The 26,412-nt window shown below is 39.7% G+C and overlaps 1 protein-coding gene and 1 non-coding gene across 2 annotated transcripts in view; both read left to right on the top strand.

Moving 5' to 3' along the window:
- LOC112056286 (inositol 1,4,5-trisphosphate receptor) overlaps positions 1-26,412 on the top strand; it is a gene marked incomplete in the record, with an annotated part of 65,508 nt that overhangs the window by 28,836 nt on the left and 10,260 nt on the right. The window contains 24 exon segments of the mRNA XM_052889401.1: positions 1,286-1,445; positions 2,202-2,340; positions 3,048-3,172; positions 3,904-4,053; positions 5,083-5,220; positions 5,699-5,902; positions 6,506-6,621; positions 7,003-7,138; positions 7,760-7,922; positions 8,490-8,629; positions 10,776-10,896; positions 11,696-11,838; positions 12,559-12,749; positions 13,452-13,563; positions 14,207-14,312; positions 15,175-15,201; positions 16,011-16,151; positions 16,736-16,827; positions 17,242-17,368; positions 18,702-18,812; positions 19,985-20,127; positions 20,637-20,817; positions 24,573-24,802; positions 25,985-26,083. Coding sequence (XP_052745361.1) covers positions 1,286-1,445; positions 2,202-2,340; positions 3,048-3,172; positions 3,904-4,053; positions 5,083-5,220; positions 5,699-5,902; positions 6,506-6,621; positions 7,003-7,138; positions 7,760-7,922; positions 8,490-8,629; positions 10,776-10,896; positions 11,696-11,838; positions 12,559-12,749; positions 13,452-13,563; positions 14,207-14,312; positions 15,175-15,201; positions 16,011-16,151; positions 16,736-16,827; positions 17,242-17,368; positions 18,702-18,812; positions 19,985-20,127; positions 20,637-20,817; positions 24,573-24,802; positions 25,985-26,083 — 3,295 coding nt within the window.
- Positions 22,988-23,106, top strand: LOC112056722 (U5 spliceosomal RNA). Its single transcript, XR_002887616.2, has one exon. It is a non-coding gene; the product is annotated as a U5 spliceosomal RNA (small nuclear RNA).

Genomic DNA, 26,412 nt, shown 5'->3' with positions numbered 1-26,412 from the left:
TTTATGAGCATGTAGAGGTATTGGTAAGTCTGGTTAAAGTTGTCGGATACATTCGTCGGTTTTTACGGAGGTTATCAATTTGGGGAAGCCAAAATAACAGTTTTAAAATATGTTGTCTAAATATTGGATCATTTAAATTGATACTATATTAAGTTTGTGATTAACTGTGTTGATCAATGTAATTAATACAATAAAATGGCATTATTTCAGAACGATACAGACTGTGCCTGATCACTGTCTTCCAAAAAATGTAGATTTGTTAGTAAGAACAATATTTTGCATGGTGCACGCTGCAGTGTATAATCCAGCCTCTAATCGTGTTTATTCGGCCTTGAATAACCCAATAGTGTTTGCTTTACTAACCCAAGCATAATGGCTGGTTTTACTGGCTTATTCCGCTACAGAAGAAAAGATCTCGGTCTTACAAAAAATTTGATGTTTCTGTTTTGAAACTTAGCAGCCTGAAGCTAAGAAGTTTGTTGTTAATTGTGTATTTGTGTGTGTGAATTTAAAAAAAAAACTGTTGTCATAATGTTGTCCTGTTTTGGTATAACGTGTCGTGTTTTATTTTTTACATTAAAAGTTACAGTATTATCAAAGAGGTTGAAGTTTTGGTTGTTTATTTGCTTGTTATATTCACTAACTTATGGATATTTGTCAAAGAAAGGAGATTTAAAGGAGGATTGAAAGGAAATAAGGAGTTTTTTGAATCAGAGTTTAGTTGAATTCAAGAATCTTTATTGGTTTTCTATTTTTGGGATTTTAAAACTTGTGTGTATTTTGCATTTTAAGTGTTACGCATGTATACTGGTCTTACATTGCATGTGTTTGATATCCATATGTCTCAAAATGTAATCATAAACCAAAGCTGTATTACAATAGCTTCATGGCCTTTCTGATACTGCTATAGTTTTGCAAACGAAAGATCCTAAATCTATATGAGTCCTTTAACTTTGGCAAATGTTTGCAACCATGTTAAATTTTGACATGTCAGCCCCTGACTGCTATCTCGCCTGATGTTAAGTAACGATGAAATCTAAAATAGAAGCGGGCTGTCTTGGCAGAAGGAAAAGTTTATTCTACCCACACCTCTGACTGTACCGAAAATCTTCTGGCGGTAAAATATTGAATTTAGCCACAGTAAAACATTTTGGGCGACACAGTACATATTTGGAAATTCTAGAATATACCCCTTTTGGTAACTACCCTCCCGAATCATTTGGTTGATGATCAAAAACTCAAACTCCCTATTTACCTAAAAATAAGATCTACGGTCTCATACCAGAGACGGTCTGGATCTGGACGGCTGCGGCGGGCGCGTGGTGTTACGGGTACTCTTGCAGCTGTGCTCGCAGGGCGCCTCCGCGGCGCTGGTGTCCGGGGCCCTGGCGCTCCTGTTCCGGCACTTCAGTCAACGGCAGGAGGTGTTGGCGGCCTTTAAACAGGTATCACGTTAAATACTTTTCACTAAATTCCAGAGGATTTTTCGAACTCTTATTTACAACGGTTTGACAAAAAGTTTATATCATAAGACAAGAACAAGAAAGGACCTTTAAAATACATTAAATCGTAGTGGGTCGACCAGACCCACTACCACTTAGTGAGAGGGGGTCGACCAACACTACAATACTACCGACAAAGCAAGTAATAGGGAACCGTTGGATGCATTCAGCTCAAAACAGAAAAACCTAGATCCTTCTAAGTCCAGCAGTTGATAGCCATCGGGTCACCATGATAAAAAACCTCGTCCTAGGTTACCCACCAACTTAAAAACTCTAATCTGAACTTTAAAACTACGTAACAACGCACCCGTGGTTTGATCGTCAGTCTTGACATCTGAATCATTGGTATTGTCTTTCCGCATTAGAATAGCGAAGTGGATGAAAGCTAAATCCTCTTGGGAGGGAGGCCTAGTCCTATAGTGGGCTGATCGAGACTATATATTGATAAGTCTTATCAAGAACGGGTCAAGACCAAGTACTGGGATAACCCCCTCTATTCGACCTAAACAACCCGAGTGGTTCAAAGGTCCGTATGTGAGGTAAGTTTGTTTTCATTGAATGGCCTCTGAAACTGCTGGCACGATTTAAAAGTATTCCACCATGAGAATCCTACATTATCCCTGATTAATAAAGGCTATATTTTGTCCCTGTATTCCCACAGGAACGGGAAATAAGCTGTTTTTTAATTAATTTTTGTAGGTCCAATTGCTAGTGTCGGATGCAGACGTAGAGTCGTACAAGCAGATCAAGGCAGACCTCGACATCTTGCGTCAGAGCGTGGAGAAGTCGGAGCTGTGGGTGTTCAACAAGGGACGGAACGGAGCCTTAGATGACAACGGTAGGTCTTGGTCATTGAAGAAAGTTTTCTTTGGACATATTCATTTAGTAGTACAGTATTTGTAACTGAGACGTTTTGTTGAAGAATTGTTCGGAGATGTGCTACTTATTTATTTTTGAGGGCAGCATTGCAGTATTCTGATCTAGAATGTGGATGTATTTCCAATGTGCCTAAGATACACGACAAGAGACATCGATGTAGTTTTGCCTAAATATCGCCCTCTCTTTTATTGTGATAGGCTGAAAGGTAGAATGATGTGTAGAGAAAATCATCTTGTTATCTCTTGGCACCTTTAAAAGATATTATTGTGCCGCGAACCTAAAAGAAACTACCCGACTTTTGTATGTAAGCTGGACGCTGGTAGTGCGGTAATTTAGAGGTAGTGTAAGGGAAGGACTGTGTGCAAAAATTCAACTGAAAATAATGTCCACTGTCCACAATCAGTGCAATCGCATTTTCCTAAACCCAAGGTTGCCTGGAAGAAATCGCTACGTAGCAATAAGGCCGCCTCTTGTATCTTACTTCTGTACTATTATTTGTTACTTTTTCTGTCTTATTATTTTTTCTTGTTGTGGTGTACAAAGTAAAAATAAATAAATCAGTTCTTATTAGAGTAGAACCTCATTAGCCTCATTAAAGTATAATAAAAGAGCCTCATTAAAGCCTAATACTAAGCCTCCTTTACACTAATAATAATGTTTGAACAGATATAAAAGGCACGGTCGGTCCAGGCGGCGCAGTGCTGGAGCGAAACGCATCTCTTGATAATGTCCTCGACACATCCAGAGCCGCCAAGTACGACCACATGAACGAGTATAAGAAAATCAAAGAGGTAATCTTTTTTTTTTCTTTTGTTAAGGTATGTTTAAACTGATATTCATCATCATCATTGCCAGGTACGTTTTTTGTAAGGACTTACAAACACAACAGTCTGCAGCGACTCCTTGTGACCAAGTGGGGGGTGGGGAATGGAAATTCGCTATGCTCGGAATATATCAACGTAAACGAATCAGATATGACGGGTTTTGCGAAAGAGCCAAAAATTGTTATTACTGTGATTTGACGGCCTCCGTGGCGCAGTGGTATGCGCGGTGGATTTACAAAACGGAGGTCCTGGGTTCGATCCCCAGATGGGCAGATTGAGATTTTCTTAATTTGTCCAGGTCTGGCTGGTGGGAGGCTTCGGCCGTGGCTAGTTACCACCCTACCGGCAGAAGACGTACCGCCAAGCGATTTAGCGTTCCGGTACGATGCCGTGTAGAAACCGAAAGGGGTGTGGATTTTCATCCTCCTCCTAACAAGTTAGTCCGCTTCCATCTTAGACTGCATCATCACTTACCATCAGGTGAGATTGTAGTCAAGGGCTAACTTGTAAAGAATAATAAAAAAAAAAACTGTTAGGTAAATGTAATATTGTATTGTTCGATCAAAAATAAGGTGTCACAATTAATGATAATTCATTCTTCATTACCAAGTTATAGAAAATATTAAAAATTAAGTCTCCTATTATGTCCATCACGATATATATGCCATACCATATGCAGCAATATTGTTGACTTGCAGATCCTGGGACGCATGATAAAGTACTGCACGCAGGGCAACAACGGCGCAGACGTCGCCACGGGCGAGGTGTCGTCGCCCCGCCCGCGTCGCCACGAGCAACGGCTGCTGCGCAATATTGGCGTGCACAACATCGTACTCGATCTGCTGCAGGTATGCACCCGGTGAAATACTTAAAGTGTAGTAATATATCGGAGAATACTAAATATTACGGGCTAAATTTTGGGATATCGTGTCGTATCGTATACTCCGCACACTTTACGTCAGAGATGGCAAATACACAAAGTAACATTATCAAACATTACCGGAATGATCACTTGACTTACTTCTACAGGTATACCCCTTAATGACACTATTGATATCAAGTATACTATCAGATGGAAACTAGAATTAACTATAGTCAACCACGAGACACGTACTGGCAACCACTAGTGTAGGGTTAAAGGATCCTTTTAAAACTAGTTAACGCTCCCCTTCGCCGTTCGTGTTGCATCCTAGCCAAGTAACTAACAATGCAATGGCCGTCGATAACTACTTACTCAATTCACAAACTCTATTAAACTGAATAGATCCAGCTTAAGCGTTCAACCACGTTCAATCGAAAAAACTTGAGAATTACTACCGCGTGCTCACTCTGAGATTGTCAACTGATAGATAAACGACACATACTTCTTTATTTGTTACCTCGTAACGATACGAGGTTTCTAACACATCGCTATCAAATTAGTTGCTCTAATTACTGTAAGATAACGCCATTATTATATAATCCTCCGACATATTTATTACCAGCAGACGCCCGCGGTTTCACCCGCGCTGTTGCTGATCCCATGAGACGAAGACGAATAAAATATAAATAAATTGACGCTCACAAATAACGTGGCTTTCTAGTGGTAAAACAATTTTCGATATCGGTTTAGTAGATCCAGAGGCTGGTCTACAATACCACATATTATGAAGAGGTAAAGTTTGTGATATTGTAGGGGATAATCTCTGGATCTATTGAACCGATTTTGAAAATTATTATTTACCCCCGCGGGTGAAACGACTAGTGAATAATAAAATAAATTGGATCTGATTAATAAAATAAATCGATATAAACATCGGGGCTTTTGCATCAATCAATGAAACCTTACCCTATCCTGTTGTAACGGTTGCTTTTATGCAATCATTACTATATTCAAGGTCCCTCACGATGAAAACGACGCAGCGATGGACGAGCTGCTGGCGCTGGCGCACGAGTTCCTGCAACACTTCTGCCACGGCAACCAGCAGAACCAGGCCATCCTGCACAAGCATCTCGACCTGTTCCTTAACGCTGGGGTAAGCATGTTATGAACATTTACTTAGCTAAAAAAATTCATGAGCAATACCATGGATTCCTGAGCTCAGAGCCCTGTTTCTGGCTTATGAATTTATCACGAGCCCCAAATGGTATAGTTAGATCGGTATTCGTAAATATGTCCTTGAAAATTTATCGATGATCAAGTGATCATAAGCTATTACCAATATAATTTTATCCAGACATTTTTTTGGGTTCTGAATAAAAACGAAACCCTTTAGGATAACTTGGCTGTCAATCTGTGCGTCTGTCACAGCTGATTCACTACGAATCTACTAAGTTGTTAAGTTAAGTTTAATTATAACCTGTTAAGTTTACAAAATTTAGTACATGTGAATAGACAAAAAATCTCAAGTTCCTGAAGAAAAAAGTTTTCAAACGAGGGCGTAAAAAAGACTTAGTTACTCATAAGAGTCTTGTCAGTGACCGTTTAGTTACAACTACACAATATGTCCGCAGATTCGGGAAGCGCAAACAGTTTGCGCTATCTTTGAAGAGAACGCAGCGCTTTGCGCGCACGAAGGCAACGACAAAGTCGCTGCGCACTTTGTACACTGCATCGAGTCTCACGGACGAAGACCTGCGTATTTGCGCTTCCTGCGTACTATTGTGAAGGCCGGCGGACAGCACATACGGCGCAGCCAGGACTTGGTCATGCAGGAGGTGAGTATTTAGCGTTCCGTACTGTTGAGAAAAAAACGGACTCCCTTACAAGTTAATACGTGTGGATGCGAGGCTGGTCTACACGGAGGCAAACTTACAGCGGCTACGGGAGTTTCCGTATTAGTGGCACTATAGTCGATGTAACTCGTAGCGCATTGTTGCTATCGACGAGATATGGTGGAAATCCGTCGTTCAATGTCGTTCCATCCCCAGAAGGGGGGTTTGCACACAATTTACCGTGATATCGGGAGAGAGGGGGGAAGGGCAAATGAACTATGAAATGGCTTAACCTGACAGGATCACGAAGTCTGTACATCTGTCTGTCTCTATCTCTAGAACGCGTGTAGGTGTCGAGCTAAAATTAAAACCATACACTCAGGTGTACAGTCAATTTATGTTGTGAAGACATTTTTAGTTAAGAAGAGTAGAAACTTTAGAGTTTCTACTCTTCAAATTATATCTTGGCCTATTCAAAAAATGGTGACGCAATAAGTGGAAGACATTCTAGAATGTCAGGAATAAGTCAGGAGAACTCAAGGTGCTAATTGAATATGCCACATATATTTGTTTGTTAAAAGATAGTTAGATAAACATTATTCTCAGATGGTGAACTCTGGGGAGGATGTCCTCGTGTTCTACAACGACAAAGTGACATTCAACTACTTCATACAAATGATGCGGACGTACAAACGTACTGGCGAGATGCCTGAAGCTTTGACGTGAGTATTCTGTACAGAGTACAGTTTTTTGGATGTGGTATGACCGATCTGTAAAGCCATATAGCTGTTTTATCATTATCAACATATTTAAACGGCCTACTACAGGGCAGTCTCTCTTTATTGGAGAAGGGATATGGTGTGGTAAACCGGAAATATTGCTTTCTCTTTTCTTCCAACGCAACGAAAAAGAGTGATATTTCCGGTTCGGCGCTATTGGTCGATACAATGTCGTGGGTCCCATCAATCTACCGGTTGCTTTTTTTACAATGCAAGCAATATATATTTGCATTGGCATCACATGAATATGTTTTAGTGAGATTAAAGTTATTCCCTAAGATTATTTTTATGTCTTTTCCTCGGATTAATAAGTTACGTTTGCAGGTACCACATTGACCTAGTGAAGTTGCTGACTTGTTGCACTCTCGGCAAGAATGTGTACACGGAGATCAAGTGCCATAGCCTTTTGCCATTGGATGACATAGTGGCCATGATCACTCACCCTGACTGCATACCAGAGGTAACTAAAATTTAAATCAAATTATTTTATTTCGTTCGATAAAAAACACAATAAGGAACTTATGCTAACATAACTTAATAACTATACAAATCATGCCCGCGTGGAATGGTGGCAAGAAAACTGGCTGCATTTCCGCGCTAAACAGCCAGGCTGATCTTTTGCGCAAATAATGAGGTAGTCACCAGTCGAGGCAACTAGCCGCGGTGAAATGATTCGGATACATTGTTTCTTTATAAGTTCACAGAGTGGAGTTCATTAAATTATTTAGTATTTATTCATTTACGTAAAAATATAATGTTCTTGTGATTGGTTAGACCCCATAACCATAAAATATCTTTAGTTTAAAGGGCTCCAACACACGAAAGCACTAAAAATTGTATCTCCTAACTAGCTGACACCGCGCGGTTTCACCCGCGTGGTTTCCGTTCCCGTAGGAATACAGGCATAATATATAACCTATAGCCTTCCTCTATAAATGGACTTTAGATAGTCCATATCTAACACTGAAAGAATTTTTCAAATCGGACCAGTAATTCCTAAGATTAGCGCGTTCAAACAAACAAGCTCTTCAGCTTTATAATATTAGTATATCTCCTAATTCTCTTTCTCGTATTGCTTCAGGTGAAAGAAGCGTACGTGGGTTTCCTAAACCACTGCTACATCGACACTGAGGTGGAAATGAAGGAGATCTACTCCAGCAACTACATGTGGGACCTGTTCGAGAGGTCCTTCCTGGAGGACATGAACGCGATACTGCAGCCAGACCTTCAGATTGCTGTGCCAGGTGACAAATGAAAGGATCTGTTCTAGGAACTATTCTCTATTCGAGATGTCCTTCCTGGAGGACATCAACGCAAAAGCGTCTGGACGGGTTCGAATGAATGCCAAGCGATGAGACATCCTAGCAGTTTTTGATACTCGTTCTATTATAAAACTTGCTGCATTTCTTTATTTAGGTTTCATTACCAGTTCGTCCCTGTGGTTTACTTAGAAACGGCCTAAATTAATACGGTACTGACTTGGCACCGCTTTGAAATCGATCAGAAGGCAGCACATAATATTGTTACGCACTAGAACTATCTCCAATCGGAGGTTATAATCATTAAGGTTAATTTAATTTTATTCAGCTGCCGTACTGTGATCTGGCATATACGAACGCTAACTATAGCTTGGCCACTTCGTTCGGAACACTCGGCGCGGGCCGGGGGCGTGTAGCGATGAATGAAAAACCGACGACTGATGCATCTCATTTCTCCGCACGCACGATTTCACACCCGCGCAGTCTTTCCCCCCGGCACCCGGCGGGAGTGTCATCAGATGTAAGATGAAGTAATGTACTCGTATGCCTCAGGGTCGTCGTCGGAGGTGAAGCCAATAAAGCCGTCCAACAGCGCCAAGCAGGCGTGGGTGAACTACGCCACGGACGTGCTGATGCACACCATATGCACCTTCTTCAACTCGCCCTTCAGCGACCAGAGCACCACTGTTCAGGTGAGGGAACTGTTTTTCAAATTTTTCAAAAGCTGTCCATTTTGTGACGTCACAATGCTACTTGATTTACTAAACGTCAAACTAATTGTTAATTTTTATTTTTTAAACGCTCCGTTTGTAAGGGGTTTGTTACAGTGCCGTCATGAAACAGTTGAAATATACACCATCATGGCAGACAGGCGTTATGGCTCGTATCGTCAAAAAAAAAAAAAAGTTGGAATTTTCATGACATTACGTCTCAAAAAAAACATTTAAATCTAGTACCTAGAACGATAATGAACTATTTAAGACCATTTAAAAAAGTGTCTACTAGCCTAATAATGGAGTATAGTCTTACAATGCTCCAATGCGGATTGCCGGGCTGGTCTAAAGGGTGACAATGAATCGATTCTCTTTTTACGATCGCAAACGCTTCGAAAGAAGCGATTTGGCTGAAATTTAAAATGGAAATAGATTTTACCCTGGATCAACACATAGGCTACTTTCATCCCGGAAAAATCCATGGTTCCCGCGGGATTTGTGAAAAACTGAATTCCACACGAACGAAGTCGCGGGCGTCCGCTAGTAGTATATATTATCCGCGTATTCGTACGGGAACGGGAACCACGTTGGTAAAACCGCGTGGCGTCAGCTAGTAACTGTATAAATATTACTCCAATGTACATTTTAATGCAAGGTATCACAAGACGTTCGGAAAAGGCACATTGATACATTATTGATATACGAAACAACGCCGGTGCCTGTCGAGGATCCCGTAAGTGCGATGTAGGTGCGCTAGGAGAACGCAAAATTATTAATGCTAGAAAATTACATTATCTATGATAACATCTTATTTATTAAGATATCTATTGTGTTCATTTTGTCGCTAAGTATTTGCAAGAAAATCTATCTACTAATAACAATTATCTATCGTAATGCGTTCGTCTGTGATGTTATGCCGTTAGTACCATTGCCAGAAGCTAGAGTACATTTCGTTTTAGTAATTAAAATATAGTATTAATATTTTAAGTTTAGAAGGTAGAATATGTTTTTTTTCTAGAAGTGATCAAAATTAAGCGCTCGATAATTTTGTTTTGTTAGATGGAGTATTAATAATGTTGCTATTTACTACATGGTACCATATCGCGATCGTACCAACTTCAAAATATATAATTTTTGGAAATTAAACACGAATTCTAAAAAAATAGTAATTTTTTTAGAATTACTTAATACTTGAATTCAATTGAGTTTGTAGCTGTGAAAGCCTTTGAAATTTGCTACCTAAAGATGCCGAGTCCAAAATCCTTTTGACTATACCGTACTTACCTATGCTAGGAGCACAACCTCACAGACTTTCAACTTTTATAAAACGACGACAATTGGCAATCATAATTATATAAGCTCTCTATCTACTATACATGATAGGAGCTAAAGTTCTAAAAATTGCCACAAATGTTGATGTCAGAGTTCTGATTTAATCGTACTTTAAAAACTGGTGCCATAAAATTTTGAATGTATGTATTTTTGAAAGTAAGACATATTTTAATCTTTGTAATATTACAAATTATGTTTTATATCGCTGCAATGGATTTCTATAATGTAAGTAAATAATTCTTCAAAATGTCAAGTCTCCAAACATTTTATACATATAGTCCCGTAGATGATGATTCGGATTACAATTATTACATATATTTAATCATATATTCTCACCCGACCTATATCCTCAGTATATTATCGTGCGAATCGTGCGCGAATCCACGAGAACAGTTTAACGTATAAACCTTCTCGGTTTCGCTCCGTATTCACACTAGTTCGCGCTCTGGTTTTTGTCGGTTTTCAGTCATTGAACATTCAACAAAAACAAAAGGAATACATCTTTCGCAATAAGGTTTTACTATTTTTGACTCAAACTTAGTTGGCCTAAGGTACGTGTCTAGACATAATATATTTGTACCTACATATAGCTCCTTTTTCGTTCCATCGAAACGAATATCATCTTCTCTTTCATTGCGATGGGACACCAGAGAAAACTGTACTTTTCTCCAATGATATGCGGGCGACGGGGGGGGGGTTTATTTTCTCATGATCTCTTGGAGCGTGTCATAGGCCTACAGGGTAGATTCTAACTTTACCCTTCAAAGCTTATGGATGATATGTGTGCTACCAGACCCGGCAGTCAATCTTCGTGAAGCTGCTACAGACAACGTTCAGCATCTACAAGTGTCCCTGGCTCACTCCGCCGCAGAAACTTAACGTGGAAAAGTGTATACGGACCCTGAGCGAAGTTGGTGAGTATCAGGATAACACTAGCAGACGCGCGGTTTCAGCTGCGTGGTTCTCGTTTGCCGAAGGATTATGGGGATAATATATATTGCCTGTAGCATTCAGGGATAGTGTAGCTTCCCAACAGTGAAAGGATTTTTCAAATCGGTTCAGTAGTTTCAGAGCTATTCAATGCAAACAATGAAACAATCAAATCTTTCCTCTTTATGTTAGTTATCACTACTCTCAACAATGTTATTCATACAAAATACTATTAAAAGTTTACAAAAATAAATTTAACCCTCCTGCTGTGGGTCATTTGAGTGCCCAAGCAACCGGTGATCAGGGCTCTAGAGAGAGGAACCTCAGAATACGCACCGTCTCAAGAATCACTGTCTCAAGAATAACCGACCCTTGATCCAACAGCTAAGCGAACTTCACAGCTTTTCGCTATAGGGCAATTGGCTAAAACGACTATCGGTACATGTTATTACTTATCGTTATAGGTGTTAAAACATTGTTAACTCACAACGCAAAAAGAAGTTATTATTGATTTTTTATTTTTTGGTTGGAAAGAGCCCAAAAATAGAGCGTGAATGATCGTAAGTTAAATGGTTGAATCAATTTTGATGCATTTTTTTAAAAGCTGGTTTTCCGCCTATGGATCTTGGATACGGTTTATTAAAATCGATTGAGTACTAATTTGGATGCGATTTTAACTAATATAGTGTCAATTTCCACAGCTACTCTTAACATACTCGATTGATTGATATCTATCCCATTTAAGGCAAATTCCAAAATCAAATACTTTTCGATATCTTCCAGCCAAAACCAGAAGTATAGCCATCCCTCTGGAATTGGAAGCGAAAATCCAAACAGTGTTCGAGAAAGCCGCAGCGCTGTCCCGACAGACCAGCAAATGGCTGCTCGCGTCCAAAACCGCCAAGCTGGAGAAAATGGCTTCACAGGTAATAACGATCATCTTTTCGATTTGACCTTGGGTCCTAAATCTATATCTATACTAATATTAGCTGTGATAGCCCATTGGATATGACCGCTGCCTCCGATTCCGGAGGGTGTGCGTTCGAATCCGGTCCGGGGCATGCACCTCCAACTTTTCAGTTGTGTGCATTTTAAGAAATTAAATATCACGTGTCTCAATCGGTGAAGGAAAACATCGTGAGGAAACCTGCATACCAGAGAATTATCTTAATTCTCTGCGTGTGTGAAGTCTGCCAATCCGCATTGGGCCAGCGTGGTGGACTATTGCCCTAAACCCTCTCATTCTGAGAGGAGACTCAAGCTCAGCAGTGAGCCGAATATGGGTTGATGACAACGACTAATATTATAAAGAAGTATGTGGTATTGTAGGGGGTAATCTCTGTATCTACTGAACTGATTTTAAATATTTTTTACCACAAGTATTTTCAGGTGTATTTGCTTAATGAAAGAAAGTAGTTTTTATTTTACCGCATTATTGCGCCGTTTTTATTTTTCCTATCCAAGGAAATCGTTTAGGCATTGATAAGGCATTAATGTAGGCATATGATGCGCACCACGTATCTCTCAAGACGAGGAAAAGACAAAATGTCAACTAATAGCAGACGACTGGAATAATCTTCGCTAATTATCTCGTTGACGCATGCTTTGCCAACAGGACTTTTAATTTTTAAATATGAATCCCACAGACAAACCTACAAAACGACCGCTCAGTAATGGAGGGACTCCAAGAAATAGTGGCACTTCTAGAAGAGCAGCTCCGGCCGTTGCTGCAAGCGGAGCAGTCACTTCTAGTCGACATACTGTACAAGCCACATCGTCTCTTCACCAGCTCTGGGGAGCTGTCGCATCCAGACACTAGTGGGATTTTTATATCCAGGTTAGTGCCGTGCTTTGGAGAGCACGTTAAAATGGTTGGATCAGGCCTTAGTACATATACTAAGGTCTGACCGTGACATATACCCTCCATTGAGGGTATATGGGGTTTAGACCTTTGGGTTGGGGTTTCAATGTGGGTTGACTTCGGCCGTAGTTACCACCCTACCGACAAAAACGTAACGCCAAGCGATTTAACGTTTCAGTACGATGTCGTGTAGAAACCGAAAAAAGTGTGGAATTTCATCTTCCTAACAAGTTAGCTCGTTTCTATTTAAGATTGCATCATCACTTACCATGTACGTAACATAAAATTAAAAATTTTGAAAAACCCCTCAAAGGTCATGAAATTGTCAAATAAACTCGATTGAGCCATCAATATTCTCTTTCAGTGCGCTTTCATTCGAGACCCTACCCGAGTGTATTTGCAGACATTCGGTTACCCACTTTCCTCCCCCACAACTTTTAAACTGTTCAATCGATTTTCATAAAACATGTCTAAGAACACTCGCACGTAAATAACCTTTAATAAAAAAAAACTTAATTTAAGTCGCTTCATCCGTTCGGCAGCTATGGTGCCACCGACAGACAGACAGACACGTAAAACTTATAACACCCCTGTTTTTGCGTCGGGGGTTAAAAATATGTCAGAGATCCTTATATATACCTTCAATCTCCAATCATGCCAATAACAACTTTGTCGCAGATTGATCCGCCACACGGAGAAGCTTCTAGAAGAGAAGGAGGAGAAGTTGTGCGTCAAAGTGCTGCGGACGCTGCGAGAGATGATGGCCACAGATCCTGAATATGGGGAAAAGGTACATACTCTACTCATCTTAAAAATAATATTTTTAACATGAAAATTTAACCGAAACCGATAAAACCCATTTTCATGAAAATGAAATGGAACCAATATGGAAGTATACTCTTTCTGACAAAAATAATTTTCAAAGTTAATAAATGACGAAGTTATGAGGTAACAAAAAACATACGCGTCGGATTAAGAACCACGCCTTTTTTTGAAGCCGGTTAATAAAATCAATTCATCCGAACACCTTTCTTTTCATCGATTTTTAATATACATATAAAATTGTCATATTAAATATTATCCGACTTTGAGCCTGTAAGATATCTCCTGTCATATCTTCCAACTTTGTCATCAGTCGATGATAAAATCGGAAGGAAGGTTCGTTGGAACTATTAATAATATAGTGACTATTAAAGCCTGTACAATTCACACTCGGATATAATATGCATAACATACAAATTGGCAAACTCCTTTTTAGTATAGTCGGTTTAACATTTTTAATCTTTGGGCATCAAATTTGATTTTTAAAATTTGGCGAGCGATTTCAATCTCTACTTTCAGTAGCCAAACTCTAGGAAGAGGGATTTTGTTGCCATATTTGTATAAACTGATAGCTATTGATGTAAAAACTGATAGCATCCATTTTGTCGTAGGGCAATCAGTTGCGCAGCGAATTACTGTCGCAGTACTTCGTGGATCGCAAGTCTGAGCCCAAGATACAGAGTCCGACCAGCCTCATGGTCACACACGGACCTGGCGGTGAGTCCACTTACATTTTTTTTAATCTTTTAGATATATTAAAAAAAAATTGTAACTTTAATTTGGAGAAAACTGGCTTTTCAAAAGTTAAAATTTAACTTATTTATGTATAACAACGAAGTGGGTAAATAAATACTGGCATACTCTGTAAGCGAGTCTTCGCCTGTGCAATACATTGGTGGTGGGAGAGTACGACATAGGTGTCGTGGAACTGTACGGCCGTCAATGAATAATCACCTTACTCTATCCCCTCTGTCTTGCATAGGTGTGTAATTAATTACGTTAAAATTTTAAATAATTTAAACATAAACATTGACGTATCGTCTTTCAAAAACGGAATTTAACGTCTTAGAATGTGAAATTTCCAATAACGATGAGTCTATAGCTTGCACCATTAATCTAGTGGATGACTAGAATAGTGGCACCAAATAATAGTTCCTTATTTTATTATTTCAACTATTTTTGTTACGTATTTCGTAAGGTCACACTATTCTCTAAAAAATATGTGATTTAAATAATGGATTTAAAGATACGTGTCAGCTCTCTCTTTCCCATCCCACCATCTCATAGCAACGAAGAATTCAATATCTTTCATTGCAATGAATTTCAAAAGGGAAAGGCACATAGGCATTTTTTCGTTATTTCTTGACTTAAGAGAGTATATCGCTAATTTTGAAAGCACCAGTTTTTTATCTATACCCTTGGCATTTTAACTGGGCCTATCCACGTAAATTAAAAAAAAACAACAGTGCTCGGAGACAACAAAGTGTAGTAGTGTGATCTTACGCCTTACGGTACTCGTATTAGAGGCTATAACAGCTTAGCATATCGTTTGGTTTGTTCCACGACGCATGCTCCGCAGAAACCGCGCCGCTCCAGCCGAAGAAAGGTGGGTCCATCACATTTAACCCTATGTCACCCGCTTTAAGTGTTTTAGTTGATCTAGATCTAGATTGTATATTTAAAGTATACATAACAATGATCTAGGAAGATAATGGTTTAGTAAACTGAGTTCTTGCCTGCTCTTCTCAGTAAAATCTACCGCAAGTACGCAAAGTATGCGTCAATGGTTCTATTATAGGAGATGGTTGACTGGGCTATCCGCTTGCACCGTCCTTATTGTAAAAAGTTGTTGTTTTTGTTGTATATGCTTGAAGAACATTGACAAATACACTTTAAGTTTACACAAAGCTCTTTTTACCCTTTTAGAAAAATCGTTAATCAAAATGTTTAACCACAAAAGGAGGTAATATAGCACAACAGTACAGTAGATTCAGCATAGAACAGAAAAAGGCGCACCACCGATTTTCCTTTCTTTGGTTGATGCATCAATTAGTAACTAAGATAAGACATTTCTTGATCTTGACGTGGTAAGAATATAGGAGTACCTCAAACACTTCGCTTTCAAAGTTATACAAAAGAAATTTAACGTACAAATGTAGAAAGTTAACAGAGGCAGTTTATTTGCAAAAAATTAGCCAGCCCTTCTGTCAGGTTGAGTCGAGGTAATTAGCTGTGGTGAAATTATTCGGTGAAATTTTTTGGCACTGCAACTTCATGGTTCAAAGGTCTTGACGAAAAAAGATATGTACGTAACTCTCAGTCAGGAATATGTGCCACTTACCATTTTAAGCTTTAATATGTTGTGTTCCCTGTATAAATTGTTGCGAAGGTCTGATAACGGTGATGACTGTACAGCGAAGGTGTTGCTGCGCACGGGGCAGAGCCTGGCGCAGGTGCAGGCGCACCTGGACAAGGAGGGCGCCTCCGACCTGGTAGTAGAGCTGGTCATCAACAGCACCAACCGACCAGCCATCTTCCTAGAGGCCATACAGCTGGGTAAGTCTATGTCCATAAGTTAAACTTCATTGAGGGTTGAAGGCAGCCTACAAATGATTCATTTCCGCTTTATTATATTTTGTAGTAACAAATTAAGTCATGGATATGCTTCTCAATAAGTCAAGGTTTTTGGCAAACGAAAGCTGATAAGAAATCTGTAATAGTTGTTTGAGTTAGAATAGTATAGTTGCGTAGCCATAGTTGCTAGATTTTAAAATGACCTTATATTTCATGCCGATAAAAGAAGGTAACAAGCAGTTTTTGGCAAGCGTATGGTCGATAGCATACTGATAGTTATCAGCTACTTAACGAGACAAGAATCTCTGGTATATCTTTTATTGCGTTTTTGATGCCACAATAGTTAACAATATATCGTGCTAAACAAACTAGCCAGTTCTGTGTTTTCTCTTCCTTTTGGGCCTTTTCGCATCTTCCCTTCCCTATGCATAAATGTCTACATTTTCATTCTTTTTCATTCATCTTCAAGTGCCAAAAACATGCAGATAAGTTACCATTACTACTATTCTATTTTTGGGTCGTTAACATAAATCATTATTATAAAGCTGCAACTTACTTTTACTCAGGTATTGCTCTCCTGGAAGGCGGCAATCCAATAATTCAGCGTAGCATCTTCACAAAGCTTCAGAATGGCGAAATATCGAATGCATTTTTAAAGGTAAACTATGTCCGAATTCTTAGGCTCTTAAGTAAATGTACACAACTCATATAAAGTGACTCAGGGGTGTTGAACTTACCTAAAAACAGTATTAAGTGTAACCGTTCAAGTGTGACTCGTTTTCGAAGAGTTACCTCAAAATCTCAAGCGACTGACCATTCCAGATTATTTTGCATAAAAAATATATTTGCCATATCTTTTAATTACGACTATTATTTCCGTTTCCCTTTAATGGGGCTGAGATACTGTGTTAGACGTGGAAAAGTCCAGCGGGAGAACCCATGATCTCTCGGTGTGGAATCCGCACCTTTAACATGCTATTAGGACTTAGGTTAGGTTAGGTTTTCAATCTCTTGCGTTTTAAAATATACATTTTTTTTCAAATAGTGTTACTGCCATGACCTATGACTTTAGGTGTTCTACGACAAGATGCGCGAGGCGCAGCAGGAGATCCGCTCGCTCGCCGTCAACAGCACTGCCACAACCACCACGGACAAGCGCTCCTCGTCCGCTGACAAGCACAAGTCCAACAGCGCTGATGGTAAATGTCTTTTGTGTATAACTGGAAATTCTAACTTTTTTTTTTTTAACTTTTACAAGTTAGCAACCATCAAGTGAGATTGTAGTCAAGGGACTACAATCTCACTTGATGGTAAGTGATGATGCAATCTAAGATGGAAGCGGGCTAACTTGTTAGGAGGAGGATGAAAATCCACACCACTTTCGGTTTCTACACGGCATCGTACCGGAACGCTAAATCGCTTGGCGGTTCGTCTTTGTCGGTAGGGTGGTAACTAGCCACGGCCGAAGCCTCCCACCAGCCAGACCTGGACACATTAAGAAAATCTCAATCTGCCCAGCCGGGGATCGAACCCAGGACCTCCGTGTTTAAATCTACCGCGCATACCACTGCGCCACGGAGGCCGTCAGAAATTTAATAAAGGAAAATACAATATCTGGGACATATTATGCATCAGGATAAGTATCGGACCTTACAGTGTATCACACAAGGAAAAATTCAAGGAAGTCTACGATCTGTGACGCGATGCACCTGGCGCAAAATATTCTGCGAATGCTAAGGGATACGTTCCGATCGTTGAGAGTTGTTCCGAGCTGCCTTTAAAGTTTGAACGGCCATAATAATCGCCAATCCGTATATAGAATGGTGTTTAAAGAAGTATAATAAATCAAACTTCTAGCCTTTCTGAAGTTGCATCCTTTAACTGCAGATATAGTCTCGCTGGTATGTTTTTTTTAATCCTGTACAAGTTAGCCCTGGACTACATTCTCACCAGTCGAAGATGGAAGCGGGTTAAATTTTTAGGACTAGGATGAAAATCCACATCCCTTACGGTTTCTACACGATATCGTACCGGAATGCTAAATCGCTTGGCGGTGCGTCTTTCCGGTAGGGTGGTAACTAACCACGGCCGAAGAAACCCACCAGCCAAAACTGTTTTTAGACCTATATGATCGTTGTGATTTTTTGCCGTACGCCACGATGTATGCCCATGATTAAAAATCTACAAAGAATTCGAAACTATTCGGTCAAATTACGACATTAATTTTATAGGTACATGAACTATAGAATAGACTTTTTCGTGTAAGTTACACCTACATATATGAATGGTGTAAAGTTAAAGCGATGTGCTTCGAGTGCGTTGCGTTTTTTTGCGTTATAACGGACGACGAACAGTGCTCAATTGTTTCGTATTGTTGAGACTGACGTCGTAAATCATCGCAACGCAAGTGTGGCATACAATGCGTTGATGCATTACGACAACGCAACGCAAATCGCAATAATGAGTTATTGTTCTTAGTTGTAATTTAGACAAAGTGAAACGGTTTCCTTGTATTGGCATGCTTTGGGTCAGGTAAGGCGGCGCCCGGGCCCATGGTGGTGGGCGAGGAGATGGACGAGGAGGTGACCACCGCGTGCGGCTCGGCTGTCCACGCCTACTCCGACATACACACCATGTCGCATGGTATGTATACGTTGTAGGTACATCTACACACAAACAGACACATAACAAACGCGTTTGTAGGTGTATGCTAAGAGTAGGCGTCCACTGTTCCGCATCGTACGTGTCGGACGAATCGCATTAAACGGAATTTTAGTTATGCGGTAGATAAAATACGTTTAATGCGATGCGTTCGATGCGGATCTGTGGACGCCTGTCGTTATGAAACGTCAGCACAGAAAAAAAACACATTTTTATTACAGGTGTGTACAAAATTGTTGATTAGCATTCATTCATAGATGAGAATCTTACTAATGTTATTAACGTGAAAAATTGTATGGATATTTGTTTGGATGTTTATCTAATATATAAAATTCTGGTTTGATGAAATTTTTTGTGCTTATCCAGTATCTATGGGAATAGGCCAACATCTATTTTTATACCCCTAATTGTTAATCGAATCGTCCGTGGGTAGGGGTAGGGGTAGGGTAGGGGTAAGGTACGGGTAGAGTAGGAGTAGGAGTAGGGGTAGGATAGGGGTAGTTGAAAGTTACATCGAGTTTCACGCGGACGAAGTCGCGGGCGTTACTCTATAACGCCGCTAATACATACATCCCGGAAAAATCCATGGTTCCCGCGGGATTTGTGAAAAACTGAATTTCATGCGGTCGAAGACGCCCGCTAGTTTAAAAATAAATTTCTACTTTGTTCACTTTCTCACACACGCACGCACGCACGTTCACGCACACGCAAGCACGCACGCACTCACTCCCAAAATGCCCTTCTAGTAAGATGAAAAGTATATCTAACTAGTCAATGCCCGCGACTTCGTCCGCGTGAAACTTGATGTAAACTACCCCTATCCTACCCCTACCCCTACCCTACTCCTACCTACCCCTACCCTACTTTTCTGGTTGATTTTTTACACCTTGTGTCCGAAAAACCTAAATATCTTACGGAACCCTATTTTTTTCCAAAATAAAATTTAGCCTATGTTACTTGTGGATAATGTAGCTTTCGAATGGTGAAAGAATTTTTAAAAACGGTCCAGTAGTTTTTGAGCCTATTCATTACAAACAAACAAACAAACAAACAAACTTACAAACATACAAACAAAGTTTTCCTCTTTATAATATTATATATCTAATGTGAGCAATGAATCAAGCAAATGTCTAAACTACATGCTGAACCCATAGGTACCACAGTGCTAGAAGAAATCATGGCAGAGAAGAAACGCGAGTCAGGCAACGCTGACGTGCTGCCAGCTAAGGTTGCTGTGATGAGACCCATCCTGCGATTCTTGCAGCTGCTGTGTGAAAACCACAATCCGAATTTGCAGGTATCAACTTTACTTTACAGAAATGAAGAGATCCATAAAGGAATCAAAGTCACTGACATAGCTCAGCAAGTTTTTATATTTACCTATGGTAGGAGTATGTGCTGGCAAGCTTTCAGTTTTCATAATATGATGAAGGACTGACCTTGACAGGTTCTCGCTAACTTTACGATTGAATACATTTTAGACAATTCTGAGACTTGGTCGCTAACTATCTATAAGCCTCTAATGAAGCATTAACAAACCATTTCTGGGTCACTGTTCAGCACGAGTCTCTCAAAATGAGAGGGGTTAGGCCAATGTCCACCACGCTGGCTCAATAAGGATTGGCAGACTTCACACGCGTAGAGAATTGAGAAAATTCTCAGATATGCAGGACAGGTTAGTTAGATGTGCATGCCCCGGACCAAATTTGAACCTACGCCCTTCGAATAGAAGGCAGGGGTCATATCCACTGGGCTATCACGACTCTTACTAGACCAGATATAGACGTCTAATATTTTTATTTTAAGAATCTCCTGCGGAATCAAAATAACAAATCAAACTACAACCTCGTGTCAGAGACACTGATGTTCCTGGATTGTATTTGCGGGTCCACCACCGGGGGCCTGGGGCTCCTCGGACTTTACATCAACGAGGGAAATGTGGCACTCATCAACCAAACTTTGGAGACGCTCACGGAATATTGTCAAGGTATGTACTACTTACTTAACATAACAGCTTTTCTCAGCAGAACTTGCCTTCCCAACCGGTCGAAGAGTCTACAAAAAGCCAAACCAGTAAGCAAAACCAAACGTATAAAAGTATATACAGACTAGCGGACGCCCGCGACTTCGTCCGCGTAAATTTCGATGTCAACTTTACTACTACCCCTACCCTACCCTACCCCTACCGTACCACTACCCTAACTCTACCCTACCCAACCCCTACATCTACCCTACCCCTACCCCCACCCTACCCCAAACCTACCCCTACCCTACCCCTAACTCACCTACACCCTACCCCCATCCTACCCCTACCCTCCGCGTACCCTATCCCTTTCCTACCCCTATCCCACCCGTACCCCTATCTCACGCCTATCCTACCCCTACCCTACCACTTCCCTATCCTACCCGTACCTCTACCCTACCACTACCCTACCTCTACCCCTATCCTACACGTACCTCTACCCTACCACTACCCTACCTCTACCCCTATCCTACCACTACCCGTACCCTACCCTACCCTGTAACTTCTCTATCTTACTCCTACCCTTAGCAAAATCGGTCCAGTCCTTCGAGAGTGGTGGTATGACCAAGAGAAATAGAGACTTCTATGCTAATAATATAAAGAGGTAAAGTTCGTGTGGTTGTAGGAGGTAATCTCTGGATCTACTGGACCGATTTGGAAAATTGTTTTACCAATAGAAAGCTACATTATTTGCGAGTGTCATAGGCTATGTTTGATCTCCATATTCACACGGGAACGGAAACTACGTAAATGAAAGCGCCGGGCGTCATATAGCGGAATTTCTGCGTCTTTTAGAAATTTTGTATTATCTCCGAAACTATTTAAGTAATTAACATACTGTAAAGGGCAAATCTTATCTCCATAATATCCTTGTGATTATTAAATAATTTATTTTAATAAGGATTAAAGTTTAGTTGTATAAATAATGACGTAAACCTAAGTATATAAAATTAATAATTTTTAAAACACAAAAGGTACTATATCTGCTAATATGTAGAAGATAGATATATGGTGTCGCGGACTTTTTTGTAGAACTTTTAAAGATAAATAAAGTCTTTATACATTAATTTCAATTTTACACAATAGTTAAGGCAGCGCATGCGAATAAGTCTGTTTAAGAGGATTTTCAGTCCGACCTGTATGACAAAAACTGTGATAACTCGGCTAATATATATGATACCAATATAAAATATAGCCTATAGCACTCCCCGATAATGTAGCATTCTACTGGTGAAAGAATTTTTAAAATCGGACCAGTAGTTCCGAAGATTACCCCATTTAAAAAATGTGACAAACTTACAAACTTACAAACTTTACCTCTTTATAATATTAGTATAGATGTATTAATTTGGTTAAATAATTGGCTTAATAAAAGTATGTTTCTTGAAGAAAAATACATTTTTGTCACTGTTCTAAAGCAAAATGTTCGTCGGTGTACCAAAGTAACATTTCAAGCTGTATTATTTTTTTCTGTTACAAGTATATACAGATGTATAAATAAAGATCTGGTTAAATAATTTTGGCTTATTACACTTCCAAAATGAACACGATGGCATAATTAGGGGTTAAAATAAGATAAAATAGTAAATATTTTTATGCGCTTGTTACGTACTAAGATAAGATGTGCACGTCTTTGGGTGATGACATAAAATTGTGCGTTATTTAATATGGAAAGGCCCATCTAACGATTTATATCGATGAATTATATTGTAACTTTACAATACAGTTTCAACTAAGTATAACATTAAAATTTTCTCTTTTGTTCGAAAGAGATTGGTTTTGATTTCATTTTCATGAAAATCGGTTTAGTTAGTAATTTTGTCTTAAAATCAAAATAATTGAAATACATCTTTGAAGTCAGTTTCAGTTTTATATTGAAAAGATCATTTCCTACTAAAATATTGAATTTTGGAGGGGTATATACAAACAATTGCTAAACAGATATAAATAATAACAACATTAACTGAAAATGTAACATTTCTTATAACTTTATTACAAAAAATGCTAAATTAAACTATTGATTTTGCGAGCGTTGTTTATGTAAGCGTAAACTAGATGGCGCTGTCTCGAAAATATTCACGCTATCGATGTGTTCACAACGAAAGTATAATACGCGGCCCATGTCACGTGTTTATCACTCTGGTTTCCCTTCAAAACGCATAAATCTTTCGCCTTTTACTAAAGATTTCCGTGGAGGGGAACACTCAAATGAGTCTTTAAAATTTTTTGATGCCCTACGAAATTCGTAGGGCTTAGAATTCATATTTCATATTCTTGATATTATCGCTTGATATATCATTAGGCATGCTATTGCTTATAGTAGAGGTGAGTCGTACTCGCTAAAACGCGTACTGAGTGTTACGAGTACGAGTACGCCGAGAGACGCGCTCCAAAGACTAGCTCCACGAGTATTTAGAAGTACGAGCCATTAGGACCTATAGAATAGATACGTACTCCTAAATACTCAGTGGCCAGCGATTTTACGTCATATTATCTGATACTAACCGTACATTAATTTCAAACTAGTTCTACGTAGTCATTTGGACTAGCGGTATGTACGCATGGTACAAAAAAATTGAAGCCCGAGTTCGATCCCGGGTAACAGAAAATCATTTTTGTCTTTTTATTTTGTTTTTTTCAATTGGTTTCTTCAACTATTTTTGGTTTTTGTAATCCACAAAAAAAAAAGAAAAAAATTTGCAAACAAAAATATTTCAGTCATTAATTTCAAAATTTCAATTTAATTTTATTATTTACTTATTTCTTTTAATATTACCTCATGATACTGTCGGGTTACATTAACTTGTTACTTTAGCGGATAAATAATCATACTAAAACAAATAAACATTATGTTTTTAAAATAAGGATTACAATCAGGGACTCCAAATATTGGAGTATTAAGAGTATTAAGTGTATACTGCGTTAAAAAATCGGTCTTATGTTTGATAAAGTAAAGACAATTTTTCATCGGCAATGGGACGGTACTCACACATTCATAAACGAACGCGTCCGGGAACGCGTCTCGCGATGTTTTGTCTGTTGGAGTATGAAGTGTTTATTGCGTTGAAAAACCGGTCTTATGTCTAGACAACAAAGTCTATTTTCTTTCGGCATTGATAGAAGTCTCTCACTCACACATTACTAATCGAACGCGTCTCTGAACACGTCCTGCATTGGTCGGACCGTTAGAGTATTTGCGAGTATTGGACTCGCACTCCGTTGAAGTCTTGCGCTCCTCGGTACTCGGTACTTCTAAATACGCTTAATACGTGTATAAGTCCCTGCTCCGTACTCGTACGCCATACGTCTTCCAACAAACCTAGTGTTAAGACCTGCTCCAGTATATACGCCTCACCTCTAGCTTATAGTAAAGCAATTTTGTAAAGCTGTATCAGTTTTAAAAAAAATCCAACCTCTACCTATTTTATAGTGGCATTCAAAACCTGTAGTTTAATTTTGTTTCAAGCTTTTTAAGTTTTTAGTATTAAATTTTCAATAGTTAGATACAAAACCTAATTATCTCAAGTGTCAAGGCCATAGTGTTTGTACATCCTTACAAGAGGCCTATGTCAGTACCTATCCATACAAAAATGGCTAATTATAGCTTGGCAAGTTCGTTGATGACACTCCAATGATATGCGGGCGACGGGGGGATCGCTACCCCTCCCGGCCCGCGCGGACCATTTGCCAAGCTCTAGCCATGATTTGATGTTTTGCAGGCCCCTGTCACGAGAACCAGAACTGCATAGCGATGCACGACAGCAATGGGCTGGACATCATAACGGCTCTGATACTGAATGACATCAACCCGCTGGGCAAGACGCGCATGGACCTCGTGCTCGAGCTGAAGAACAACGCGTCCAAGCTGCTGCTCGCCATCATGGAGTCCAGGAACGACTCCGAGAACAACGCCGAGAGGATCCTGTATAACATGAACCCTAAACAGTTGGTGAGTGTTACGGCACGTACTCTAAACAGTTGGTGAGTGTTATAGCACGTATTCTAAACAGTTGGTAAGCTCTTTGGTACGTATTCTAAACAGTTGGTGAGTTATGTGGCACGTACCCTAAACAGTTGGTAATTGTAATGGCACGTACTTTAAATAGTTGGTGAGTGTTATGGCACGTACTCTAAAAAGTTGGTGAGTGTTATGGCACGTACTATAAACAGTTGGTGAGTTATGTGGCACGTACTCTAAACAGTTGGTGAGTTATATGACACGTACCCTAAACAGTTGGTGAGTGTTATGGCACGAACTCTAAACAGTTGGTGAGTTATGTGACACGTACCCTAAAAAGTTGGTGAGTGTTAGGGCACGTACTCTAAACAGTTGGTGAGTTATGTGACACGTACTCTAAACAGTTGGTGAGTTAATCCGCACGTACCTTGCACAGATGGTAAATTAATTCGCACGTACCTTAACCTTCGATGAGTTCTTTGGTGCGTTCAATAAACAGTTGGCGAGTAATACTAATTAATAATAATAATTTCCTCTCTACCAAATTTTGGCTAATTAAGACAAGCCATATACGATTATAGTACATAAGTGTGTGCACAAAGCCAGGGGCCCTCTTTCAACGCTCCTTCATGAAGAAATATGAAGTCTGATGAGGCAGGTACATCGACACGATAGGGAAAAAGTCAGACGAAGAACCGAAGGCTTCAGTATCTATCTAGGGCCTGTAGTCAAATGGCACGACGGTTCTCTTTCTACAAACGCTAACGCTTCGAATTTAAAAAAAATGTATAGGAATGACATTCACTATCGACAGGCCACGTGATCAAGTTGTCGATCGCATCTGTCATTCCGATACATTTTGTAAGTTTGTAGAAAGAAAATCGACGTGCCACTTGGCTAAGGTCCCAGGAACAAACTTATGCCTCATTTCATCATTATCATTATCAACCCATATTCGGCTCACTGCTGAGCTCGGGTCTCCTCTCAGAATAAGAGGGGTTAGGCCAACAGTCCACCACGCTGGCCCAATTTTTCAGACTTCACACACGCAGAGAATTAAGAAAATTCTCTGGTATGCAGGTTTCCTCACGATGTTTTTCCTTCACCGTTTGAGACACGTAATATTTAATTTCTTAAAAATACCTTCTTATTTACGAGTATGTTTATTCACAGGTCGACGTAGCGTGTTCCGCCTTCCATCAAGAGAACTGTATGGACGCGGATTCGGATTCCGAGGAAGACGCGCCTATACAGGGTGTGTCTCCCAAGGAAGTGAGTACAACTTTTAGAGGCTAGCCATCATACTATCACACTAATATTGTTAAAGCGAAAGTTTGTGTGTGTGTAAATGTGTATAAGTGCGTAAGTATGTTTGTTCCTCTTTTACGCTGCGGCTACTGAAGCGATTTGGCTGAAATTTGGAATGGAAATAGTTTTTCATCCCGGAAAAATTCATGGTTCCCGCGGGATTTGTGAAAAATTGAATCCCACGCGGACGCGCGGATTTCTGTTAACGAACCACGAGCGCGGCAAATTTTTTACTTTGGAACGAAATAATATCCTGAATAATCGCTCATAATATTATCTGATGATTTTAGTAC

Source organism: Bicyclus anynana, chromosome 25 (genome assembly GCF_947172395.1).
Source record: "Bicyclus anynana chromosome 25, ilBicAnyn1.1, whole genome shotgun sequence".
Lineage (NCBI taxonomy): Eukaryota > Metazoa > Arthropoda > Insecta > Lepidoptera > Nymphalidae > Bicyclus > Bicyclus anynana.
The sequence above is the reverse complement of the archived record's forward strand: the minus strand, read 5'-3'. Positions and strand labels throughout refer to the sequence as shown.